We start from the raw sequence: 12,610 nt of genomic DNA, 5'->3' as shown, positions 1-12,610 counted from the left end.
AAGCTCCAGGAGAATAGAGCTCTGGCCTATCTTGTTCAACACAATATCCCAGCACTTGGAATAGAGCCTGACACCAAGTAGGTGCTCAAATATTTCTAGAAGGAAGACTTCAGAAAAATAATGCTAGGCTATGGACACAATATCTAGTCATTTAGCAAGGTAGTATGTTTCAAATTTATAAAGAACATTGCTTCCTTATTTTTCTAGGGAAAAGAATCTCATCTCTATAAATCATTTTGTTGGGAAGATCCATTTCTGATTGCTATCCAGTTAAATATAATTTCAGAAATACACTAATGGCATATACTAAGAATAATTTCCATAGCATGGAACAATTCGTACCATCCTTAATTTATTTGTATGTATTCCAAACCTACCTACTCTCGACCAGAACTGATATATCAAACAGGTGGCGAACTAGGAGGAGAAGAAAAAGGTTGTTTCAGAAAATGCAAGAGTGTGATTACCTTCAACTTTTTAAATTTTAAGAAGAGTAGTCGTCTGTCCCTTCCAAAGGAAAGATGAAGTTAAAATTACTGTTTATACTTATAAATTTATTTCCCCAGCCCAATTCAAAAAATTAATTGAAATAAAAGTTTGCAGAACATCTAACAAGAACGATAATGAATACCTGTCCATTTCTTTAATACGTTTCACATGTATGACAAAAGGATAAAATAAGAAGGCTGAAATTCTGAAAAACTGTAAATTTCTGTTTTTTAATTGAAAAAAAGCCCATGATTCTTTGGGAGGTGATACAAGATTGTTTGTTTTCCAGTCAGATCATAATTTCTACAATTTCTGTAATAACCATAAATTCCAAGGGTTCCCGTTCTCCCCACCCCAATTCACTTTTGGCACCTATACATGAAATATCACTTCTGAAAAATGGGGAAAAAATATGCTGAGTACTAGGTTTTTACCGCTGTCCTCCTTTCCTCATGAAAAATTTTCTGACTGCTGAATTCAGAATATTGATACAAGAAAGACAATATCTCATCCATAAAAATCTTTTTCTAACTAACTAGATGGCTGTCTCAGAAACAAATTTATATTAGAAACAGCAGCCAATTCTCAGAGGTAAAGGGGCAGTGGCTTCTCCACTTCTTCTGAATTTACTGAGCAATTCTATGAGAGGTAGCAGGTGTCTGGCACAGGCTCTGGCTTCATGATTTTAGAACACAATCTTAAGTCATCACGTTCTTCAGAAGAACTTGGGCTACACTGAAAGAAACAAAAGAAAAGGTCCTCTCAACCTCTGCAGGGAGGAGCAGGTCAGGACAGAGCGTGGGTTACAGGTGGAGAAGGAGGGGCCTGACCCTACGAGTGGCAATTAGGAGAGGATTTAGCCAAAGGACTTCTTTTAAAAATTCTGATTAGAAAAGTATATCATTTATACAGTATATTGCTCTTGAGTCTTCATGTCGCTTATTAAAAATGAAGCTCCTACACAGAAATCAGGATGCCACAGGAGAAAAGCAGCCAACACAGACCGTAACTGGCTGCTATTTAACTATGAAGAGCACAACCTTCATATTTCATATTGAGAAGGATTTCTGAGCTTGGTGTTGATCTGTTGGGCCCCATTCAACTTTGTTTTTTTAGCTCTGCTTCAGAGCCACAGGGTATGGCCAAGAGACCCAAAACAATCTCCCAATTTTCCAGCGTCATTAGAACCTCGTGGATGTTTCTGAGAACTACTGTTGAGCTGACAAGGGTGGGGGGAGCCTCACCCTACCCTCGCTTCCCAAGATCTAATAAAACAAGACACTTTTATTTCAAAACGAAAGACGCTAATGTTACAAAACTGGGGAAAAAGTAAGAAGCTAGGACAGTCCTTCTTAATTAACACTTGGCTAACGCCTGCCTGTAGCACTACATACGTGGCTTATTTTAGGAAGGAGAAGAAGGAGGAAACTCTGAAACCTCCCGACAGAGGAGCTGTCCCATTGCACGGTCAAGGGCTTATTTCTTCTGCCAGCCACCGGTTCACAAATATTTTCCCCATTTATAGAAGCGTGTGTGAATGAGGTTGGGGAGAGCAGGGAACAGGCCGAGAGGTCGACTGGAGTCTTGGCTTGAGGAACCTGCCCTCTCTCCTTAGTGGCGACCGACTTGGTCCAGCACCTCGACCTTCACAGTAAGCAACATCTTTCTTTAAAACTTTTCTTGTTCTTGCTGCTTTTCTTGCCATTCTTGTCTTTGTTTTCTGACATCTTCTTTGCTCTGATCTCTCTCATGAGGTCAAAGAACACCTGGGGTGGGGAGAAAGGGGTGAAAAGAACAAGGAAGAAAAAGCCATTTAATGATTTAATGAAGCAATTCGACCAAGCAGGATATGTAGTTACAGTTTAAAGTATATATAAAGCCAAATGTATTCTTAAAAACCACGGGCCATCAAAAACAAAAGGTTGGGCTTCCCTGGTGGCGCAGTGGTTGAGAGTCTGCCTGCCAATGCAGGGGACACGGGTTCGAGCCCTGGTCTGGGAAGATCCCACATGCCGCGGAGCAACTGGGCCCGGGAGCCACAACTCCTGAGCCTGCGCGTCTGGAGCCTGTGCTCCGCAACAAGAGAGGCCACGATAGTGAGAGATCCCGCACACCGCGATGAAGAGTGGCCCCCACTTGCCGCAACTAGAGAAAGCCCTCGCACAGAAACGAAGACCCAACACAGCCATAAATAAATAAATAAATAAGCAAATATGATTAAGAAAAATATATTTAAAAAAACAAACAAAAGGTCTAGGGCTTCCCTGGTGGCGTGGTGGTTAAGAGTCCGCCTGCCAATGCAGGGGACCCAGGTTCAAGCCCTGGTCCGGGAAGATCCCACATGCCACAGAGCAACTAAGCCCGCGTGCCACAACTACCAAAGCCCACATGCCTAGAGCCCACGCTCCACAACAAGAGAAGCCACCGCAATGAGAAGCCCACGCACCGCAACGAAGACCCAACGCAGCCAAAAATAAAAATTAATTAATTTTTTAAAAAACCCAAAAAACAAAAGGTCTAGAGCAGATGAGAACTAACATTAGAAACGTATTCTAATTCCACAAAGGAAACCTCTCTGCTCACATCATATAATGGGTCAAGCTAAGGGAGCAGCGTCATACCGTTACTACGATTCAGCAGCTTATTTCACGCTGATGAAACCTGTTCTGGGGATAAGTGTGATGAAGGATGAAACATCACAGGACAGACCGACAACAGTTTGTGAAACTTACAGACACCGAGAGTGACGACAGTCAGCAGGCGTCCTGGCTTCCAGCCACCGGGACAGGGAAGGGAGGAGAGTGCCTCGGGGCCCTGCCACATTCCACCGAGCTGGTGAGTCCTCCCCTGACCCTACAGGCACGAGTGCCATCACGCAGGACGGCTTCGCAGCCTGACCCCGACGGCAGACTGGGGAACGCGGCGGGCGGGGAGGAGGAGGGGATGCAGCTTGAACAAACGACGGGGCCCCCGACGCGGGGGGCGGAGGGGGGTTCCACCCTCCCCACGTCTGCCCCTCCCTGCCCCGCTCCCGTGATGCCAGCTGCAAGGGGCCTCATCAAGAGCTGATGAGACGTGTCCTTTGAATGCCAGCGTGCTATCAGTTGTCACAGTGGTCTGGGTTTTGCCCTCTGCTACCAGCAACCATGCCCGGGTACCAACTACATGCCAGCAGCCGAAATACGCCTCCTACAAAGAAAGATTTGCGATTTCTCACAGAGAAGACGGAAAGTGTGAGATTGAGTGTAGCCTCTGACCTTCGGACGTTTGCGCAGAACAGGCTCCTGTTACTTTCTAGAGGAAAGCAAGACTGAGCTTTCTGAGTGGGGGACTCCACGAGCCCTCACCACTAGCTCAGGGTGCAGGAAAGGACCCCCCCAACTGCATCAGGCTGACCTAAGCACCCCTCTCCTCCAGCCTCTCAGGAAAGCGCCCCCTCCCCCATAACAGGGGCTGTGAACAGCTTCGAATGTCACCGGTTTCTCCTTGTCCTAGCAGCAGAAGGCAGGCGGAGGGAGGGGAAGGGCGTGTGTCCAGCTTCAAATGATGCCCAAGCTGTTCATCGCCAGTCTCATCGACAACCTCCTTTCCTGGGAACTGTTCACAGTGAACACAACGCTGCCCGGCATCAGCTTCTGCTGGTTCCCGTTTGGCAGGTCCGGCCGGTCCCGGCCAGGAAGGGGAGGTGACAAGCCGGTGTGACAGCTCCCGCCCCCCAGGTCGGCAGTTCCAAGCCCGGAAAGTCTTCCTGATTTTTTAAAAATGAAGTGCGTGACTGGACTTCCTGTGTGTTTTCTAATTCTACAGCTAGAAAACAATTTGATAGGAACGGAAAGATTTGGAAATGCACAAGAATCAACGTAAGAGCTGAGATAACAATCAGAGAAAAAGGAGCTGCCGTGGGAACCTGCTTCGCACGGCAGAAGCAGCTTAACAGACTGACGTCGCTGGAGAGGCTTCCAAAGCGGGCGCCTTCCAACACCAGCGTCCTCCCAGCAACCCTGCAAGCTGAAGTGACGCCTGGTTTCAAATCCCTTCCTCCGCAGGTGAGAAGCAAAGGAGAAAGGAGGAGGGATGTGAGGGATTCAGGTGCTGCACAGACGGAGCAGACGAGTCCACGGCGTGGCTGCAAAGTGACGCGCGTCGGCCTTACGGGAACCCAGGCCGTGACGGCAGAGAGAGGACCTCAGCTTTTAGGTGGTCGATTTTAGCTCTGGGGCCACTGCTGTGAACTCCAGCTTTTTAAAAGAAGGCCTCACAATCGCAATCACTGGAAGGTGGGTTTTCAAACCGTCGGTGTTCATCACTGTCAAGGTCATCCTTTCCTTCGCCTCAGAGATTTGAACGAAGAACTACGCTGGGGCTGGGGAAGAGGGGAGGGATCCCTGGACGCACAGACGAAGTTATAAAGGCTGGACCCCTTGGCCCTGCCGGTGGGCAGGGAGGTGAAGAGAACAAATCTACCCAACCCGCCAGCAAGGGCAAAGTCAAGGGCCCCCGGAGGCGCCGGCCCCGCCCCTGGAGGACACGGGCCGCGGAGGCCGCGGAGGCCGCGTCTGCGGAGGCCGCGCCTCGCCCGCCCGACGGCGCGCACCTGACCCGGCTCCAGGGGGCCGCACCCTCCCCGAGCCGCTCGTGCGGACGCCAGGACCCCCGGGAGGCACCCCCCCGGCTCTCCAGGACCGGCAGGTGGGGAGCGGGGCCCACCTTGTCCACGTTGGCCCGCGTCTTGGCCGAGGTCTCCACGTACTGCACGCCCCACTCCTCGGCCTTGGCCCTGGCCTCCTCCAGCGGCACCTGCCTCCGCTCCTGCAGGTCAGACTTGTTCCCCGCAACCAGCAGCGGGACTTTATCTTCTTCCGCCTTAACGCGGAGGATCTGTTCCCTGGGCGACAGGTCAAGAAGAAGGCGGCTGAGCAGGCCAGGCCGGGCGCCGGGCCCCCCCACAGGCGGGCCGCTGGCCCAGGCCCGTCCCCAGGGAGCGCCCCTCCCGCCCGTGGCCAGCCAGCGCCTGCTGGCTCCGCTCCCAGCTTGCTGCGCCCCAGGGACCCGGTCACCCACTACCGACGCGGGTCTGGGGGCTTCCCTGGCGCCGGTCCAGTGGTTAGGCCTCCGCGCTCCCAATGCAGGGGGTCCGGGTTCCATCCCCGGTGGGGGAACTACGATCCCGCAGGCCGCGCGGTGTGGCCAAAAAATCAATAAATATAACGAACAGTAAAACGGGAGAAAAGTTCTTAAAAAAAAAAAAAAAACAACGCAGGTTTCTGGGCCCAGGAGCAGATACTTGGGCAGGAGCCCAGGGTTCTGCATTTCAACAGCATCCCCAATTTATGCTTTGGCCAAAAAACAAAACAAAGGAGAAACCTGGGACCCTCTGTGGTAGAAAGCAGATGAAAGAAGTATCTTCATATACAAAACGCTTAATAATGCCCCTGGGGAAAAAAAAAGTCTGATTTCTTTGTGAGAATAAAAGCCATGAAACCCAGGGGTTTTCATATGGTCTGTTAGCAGACCGTGAAATCAATGCAGGGGGAGAAAAACCGGTGATTCTTTTTCCTCAGTCAAGTAGCATATTACAGAAAAGCAAAGCAACATTAGAGGGACACTCACAGTGAAGGTAAGTATGGTTTTCTGCCACTCCTGCTTCAACTCTGTCTGCATCTGTGCACCCCGCCCCCGCCCAGGTCTGTGAGGCAGGAGCCCTACTTCAACGTGCATTATTTTTCTACTACAAAGTGGGGGGGAAAAAATGAAATACTATAAGGTCTATGGAAAAGTACTTCCAAAACATCTTCTCTAAAATAACTGCTACCTGTAGCACATTAAAGTTCACCTCTACTAAAAATAATCAGCTACCTAAAATCATTTTGGAAAAACAGAGTATTCAAGAAATTAAATATTCCGCTTCCATTATTTTGAACCAGGGGGAACCTGCCTACTTCTGTATTCCCACACATTCCCAAAAGAGACCCCTTCAAAAACGTATTTGGTGGGGATTTGCACTTTTACATAATACGGGGTGACATTTCATAATAATAAAAACGTTTAAATTTTTTCCCATACAGTCGGTTTCACTACCAGATATCAGTTTTTTACAGTTGGGGTCTAGTGGACTTACAGTGTCGTGTTAGTTTCAGGTGTGCAGCACAGTGACTCAGTTACACATATACATGTATCCCTTCTTTTTCAGATTCTTCTCCCTTATCAGTTATTACAAGATAGCGAATAGAGTTGGCTGTGCTGTACAGCAGGTCCTTGTTGGTTCTCTACTTTGTATGCAGACTGTGTGTCTGTTAATCCCAAGCTCCTGATTTATCCCCTGCTTTAAGCAAAATGAAAAATAAGCAGATGCTTGAAACCTGTCTCTGAGGAGCTTTGCCACACCCTGCATTTCACAGGGGTCAAAGAGCGCGGGCTATGCTTAGAAGTTAGTGATCAGTAAACATGGTGAACAGTAAAAACTGATCACATTCTGGCTCATTAGTCTTGCAGAGGCGTGACTAATCACCTCATCGATAAACATATTGAACGAGAAACAGAAGTACCAAGCTCTGGTCTCTTGTAACAAGCCTAAAAGTTTCAAGGAAGAGAGGGTGTACTGACATTTTGTTTTATGTTGGAGCCTTTCCGTTTGGAAGATAAATGCAGAAATGCTGTTTTAAAACTGCTAACAGGCGAGAAGCGACTGAGTTTAAGCATAAGGGCTCCGAGGATCTACCCACATCCGTCTGCTTCCAGCGACGTGGGAAACCGGGGCGGCCTGGGGCTTTTATCGAACTGCCCAGAGTTCAAGCCACAAGCACTAACTTCCCCTTCCTTTTTCTTTTAGGTCATCACCTGTCCTTTCTCTTCTTTCATAACAACCAAAAACCCTCCTCCCAGGAGGAAGTAAGGAGACACGAGTGTATCTGTGTGTGTGTGTGTGTGTGTGTGCGCAGTGACTGGGGGCACAGCCAGCGCTTCCTTTATGGTGACTCACGGGGCCGATGGGAAACCCAAAGCTCAGGACAGGGAAGAAAATAGGGCGGTGAGTGCATCCGTCCTGTTCGGTCCTCAAGAAGGCATCACAGCAGGATCGTGTCGATGCAAAGCCAACTGTGAACACGTGGACTACAGCCACTTACAGAAGCTTCTCGGTACAGCAGGAAGAGCTACAAGTAACAGGGTTTCTCACAGGGAGTCCTAGCGGGTTAACAGCTCACAACACACACACCACAGTTGCCGAGAACTGCGTCATCCGCCCCGGGAGGCTTGGCGCCACGAAGACAACAACTGAGGCTCCGCCTGACTCCTCTCGCCTTGCTCTGCCTGTCTCCCCGAGGCCGCTCCTGAGCGCTTCCCCCCCCCCCCCGCCCACTGATGCTCCTTCCACATCTCGGGGGGATGTTTACCTTCCTCGTTCTCACCTTCGGCTGATGACCTTCACTTCTGACCAGAACTTGCTAAAGAATGAGAAAAGATTACTGGTTGTTTCCTTCCTTTTTAGTTCCCTATTAGACTCTAGTTCTGGTTCTCAGAATAAAAAGTCACCTGGGGACTTCCCTGGCGGTCCAGCGCTTGGGACTCGGCACTCTCACTGCACGGGCTGGATCCCTGGTCGGGGAACTAAGATCCCGCACGCCACGCAGTGTGGCCAAAAAATAAACGAAAAGTCACCTGGATGGATCTGTTTATAAGGAGGGGGATGAAAACGCACAAGTGTGTAAGGGAGCTGGGACAGGGATGGGAAAGAGAGAGACCCTTCCCGCTAGAACCCCTGGGAGCATCACCTTGTGCCCACACAGTGAGAAGGGCCTGGGGCCGCCACACCACGAAGGGCTCTCCTTAGGAAATCTAAGTCTAACGCGTCATTTTATTTCATCTCATCAACAAGAGCGTTTTCAGGTAAAGAGACAGAACGCTAAGGACACTTGGCCTGGGTCACAGTACTGTGACAGGGTGGGGACTCAGACCCCCCGGGTCTATGTGACCCTGAAGCCGGTGCTTTCTGCCCCACTGAGCTAATGTCCCCAAGGGAGCAGCACACGGTCACTCTGACCCAAGGCATCCACTCTCCCGACATCTGAGGTTTCAGAAGCCTCAAAGTAGAGCAGAACTGTTGCTTTTCTAGCAAAATTGGGAAAAAGATAAAGATAGTTAACGCTTACCAACCCCTGTCTCTCGGGATTTACATGAAAACAAAACTACCGGCTCTTGACTGTATGGAATGGCTTCGTCCTCTCTAGGAACAACAGATCCTTAAGATCATTTATATGTGGAAGTTACAAACCTAAGAAGCCCAAAGAGAGCATAACAAATGACGAGCTGTAAAGTGCCAAGATCCAAAAAGCCCCAGCAAGCTCTTCAGAGAGATTTCGTCCTGAGATGTACTCCGCTCAGCCCCAACCTCCTTCCAAGGCGGCCAAGAATGGAAGGCAGAGGACCCCCTGGGACGCACCTGAACTCGGCAGTTGCTGTGAATGACTCGTGCTCGGTGATGGAGAACACAAGGAGGAAGCCCTCCCCGCTCCGGAAGTAGTTGTCGCGAATGGCCGCGTAGTCCTCCTGTCCGGCCGTGTCCAGGATGTCTATCTGGACTTCCTCCCCGTCCAGGACCACTTTCTTCCTGTAACTGTCAGCCTTGGTAGGTTCATAGTCCTCCACGAACTGAGCAAATAGATGACACGATTAGTAGTTAACCAAGTTCTAAGAGAAAGAAGAGCTGCCAAAAAATAAATTTCAATATATGGGTGCTTTGCTTATCATCAACTGCGGCTTTACTGACTGCTGATAATTATCACACCACGTGTAAGGCACTAAGGACAGAGATAACTCCTTAGGTAGTACTTCTTTGTTGCTTCCAATTCCACCATTTGTTATTTTGTTTTTAAACAATAAGAACAGATATTCCCATTTTACAGATGAGAAGAGACCAAGCAGAGAGCAGAACGCTTGGCAATATTCTTGTCAGTACAAAATTACAGTTAAACACTGGCAAGGGTAAGAAACGGGAGCTCTTATTCATAATCAACAGAATTATAAAACTCCTCTGAAAAGTAACTGGCCAAGAGGTACTCAGAGGCTTAAATAACAATACAACATGAAAATCTCCAAATGGGTCAAAGATTAAATGTTAAAAATAAAACCCTCAAGTACTAGAAGAAAACATGGGTGAAATCCCTTTATTACCTTGAAGTAGGGAAGGCCTTTTTAACTATGACTCAAAATCCAGAAGCCATGTAAGAAAAAATTGATAAATTAGACTACATTAAAAGTTTTAAAACTTCTGTATGACACAACACACTATAAACAAAGACAAATGACGAGCAGGGAAAAAGTATTTAAACCCATATCATAGAGAACTATGAACTAGAAATTAGAACTATGAACTAGAAACAGGGAGGGAAAAAAGATCAACAAGCCTATGGGAAAAAGTGGCAACAGACATAAACAATTCACAGAAAAATAAACACATATGACGTTAAACATATGAAAAGATGTTCATCCTCACTAGTAAAGAAAATGGTAACTACGTGGAGATACCATTTTTCACCTACCAGACTGGCAAAAGTCCCAAAGTGTGACAACACACCTCTTGCACATTGCTAATGGCAGGAGACAGCAGTACAGTCTGTACGGAGACCAACATGGCGACACCTAATCGAGCGAGAGAAGCAGTCCTCCCCCTAGGAATCTAATCTACAGACACACCTGCACAGCAACATACAAGGTTATCCACTGTGGTACCACGTGTAGCAGCAAAAGATGAAAAAGCACCCAAATGCCCAGGACAGGGACCCACAGAATGCAATGCTATGCAGCTATAAAAAGTGAGGGAAAACACACCCTGGGAAGACAAAACAAAACAAATTTAAAAGCTGTTAAACACGAAAACTGAAACAAGTGAACGTAAATGAATATTAGATTGGTAATGTAACCCGACAGGGAAAGAATTAATTCAAGAGACTTTAAAAAAGAATATTTGGATAGAATACATCCCATTAAAAGAGACTAAGGACAAAAAAAATTCAAAGAAATGTTAAACTTCCCTCAGTGGTTATATTATTTAGTAGCAATGATATGAATATTTCAAAGCTATTTTCTTTATATTGCATTATACATAAAATAATTATTTTAATGATAGTATAAGTCGAGATATTCAGGAAAAAAAGTTAATGATAGCAATGTACTATTAAACTTGAATTCATGCTGGTATAACTGGATATCTCCACATGTGAAAGAATGAAGTTGGATCCCTACTTCACATCACATACAAAAATTAACTCAAAATGGATCAAAGACTTAAATGCAAGAGCTGAAACTATAAACTCTTAGAAGGAAACGTAAGGTGGAAATCTTCATGACCTTGGATTTAGCAATGCATTCTTAGATATGACACCAAAAGCACAAGCAACAAAAGGAAAAAATAAATGGGACTTTATCAAAATTTAAAAATTTCATGCCTCAAAGGACACCACCAAGAAAGTCAAAAGACAACCCACAGAATAGCAGAAAATATCTGAAAAGCATGTATCTAATAAGGAACTTGTACCCAGAATATATAAATAACTCTTAAAACTCAACAATAAAAAGACAATTTTAAAATTAAATGAAATTAAATGCCAATTTAAAAATAGGCAAAGAAAAAAAACAAATGAAGAAAAAATAGACAAAGGATCTGAACAGACATTTCTCCAAAGAAGATATACAAATGGCCAATAAGCACATGAAAAGATGCTCAGCATCACTAGTCATTAGGCAAATGCCAATCAAAACCATGAGATGCCGTTTTACACCCATTAGGATGCTGTAATCAAAAAGATAGACAATAATAAGCATTGGCGAGATTGCGGAGAAACTAGACCCGTCATACGTTGTAAAACGGTGCAGCTGCCATGGAAACACGGCCTTTTTGTAGTTCCCAAAAAGTTAAACACAGAGTTACCATATAATCCAGGAAATTTCCCACTTAGGTACACACCCAAGAGAATCTGACATGTCTACACAAAAACTTGTAGATGAATGTTCACAGCAACATTGCTCATAATGGCCAAAGGTAGAAACAATTCAAATATCTATCAGTTGACAAATGGATACAGAAAACGTGACATATCCAGACACCGGAGTATTATTCAGTTGTAAAAAGTAAGGAAGTACGGATTCATGCTACAACGTGGATGAACCTTGACAAATTATGGTTGGTAAAAGAAGCCAGACACAAAATATCACATAATATATGAGTCTATTTATATGAAACACCCAGAACAGACGAATCTATGGAAACAGAAAGCAGATTCGTGGTGGCTGGGGGAAGGGGGTGGAGAGGGACCACCAGTGGGTGAGGGGTGTCTTTCTGGGGGATGAGAATGTTCTGGAAGTAGTGGTGATGGCTGCACAATTCTGTGAATATACTAAAAACCACTGAATTGTACACGTACAAGGCTCAATTTTATGGTATGTGAGTCACATCTCAATTTTTTTAAAAGCATGAAGCACTGATACAGCTATAACATGGATGAACTTTCAAAACGTGATGCTCCAATTGCTGAGCCTGCGCGTCTGGAGCCTGTGCTCCGCCTCTCACAGCTACTGAGCCTGCGCGTCTGGAGCCTGTGCTCCGCAACGGGAGAGGCCGCGATGGTGAGAGGCCCGCGCACCGCGATGAAGAGTGGCCCCCGCTCGCCGCAACTGGAGAAAGCCCTCGCACAGAAACGAAGACCCAACACAGCCACAAATAAATAAACAAATAAATAAAAATTAAAAATAAACAAAAAACAAAAAAAAAACGTGATGCTCAGTGAGAGAAGCCAGACATAAAGGTCACACACTGTCTGATTCCACGTATGTAAAGTGTCCAAACAGCACATCCATAGAAACAGAAAGCAGTTGCCAGGCCCGGGGCCGGTGGGGGGAGGTGCTAATGAGGAACGGCTGCTGCCGTGCAGGGCTCTTCTTTTTGGGGTGATACAAATGTTCTACAATTGCATTGTGGTGATGGTCGCACATCTGCGTGAATACACTAAAAATCACTGAATGGTTCACTTTAAAAGGGTGAATTTCATGGTGCGTGAATTCCTCATAAAGCTAGCATTTAAATTTTTTAAAAATTTAAAAATCGAGTTGAAAATATCGATATGAACTT

The 12,610-nt window shown here is 46.4% G+C and overlaps 1 protein-coding gene across 4 annotated transcripts in view; it reads right to left on the bottom strand.

Moving 5' to 3' along the window:
• Positions 1-533: 533 nt before the first annotated feature.
• RALB (RAS like proto-oncogene B) overlaps positions 534-12,610 on the bottom strand; it is a 40,530-nt gene continuing 28,453 nt past the window's right edge. For all 4 annotated transcript variants that reach the window (XM_057551070.1, XM_057551071.1, XM_057551069.1 and 1 more), the window contains 3 exons: positions 8,927-9,135; positions 5,197-5,374; positions 534-2,255 (listed from right to left, as the gene is read on the bottom strand). In XM_057551070.1, coding sequence (XP_057407053.1) covers positions 2,136-2,255; positions 5,197-5,374; positions 8,927-9,135 — 507 coding nt within the window. In that variant the 3' untranslated portion in view covers positions 534-2,135. The remainder of the gene's footprint in view (positions 2,256-5,196; positions 5,375-8,926; positions 9,136-12,610) is intronic.

The sequence above is a fragment of the Balaenoptera acutorostrata genome, chromosome 8 (assembly GCF_949987535.1).
Source record: "Balaenoptera acutorostrata chromosome 8, mBalAcu1.1, whole genome shotgun sequence".
In the NCBI taxonomy this organism is placed as follows: Eukaryota; Metazoa; Chordata; class Mammalia; order Artiodactyla; family Balaenopteridae; genus Balaenoptera; species Balaenoptera acutorostrata.
Note: the sequence above shows the minus strand (reverse complement) of the source record. Positions and strands in the feature narration are given on the sequence as shown.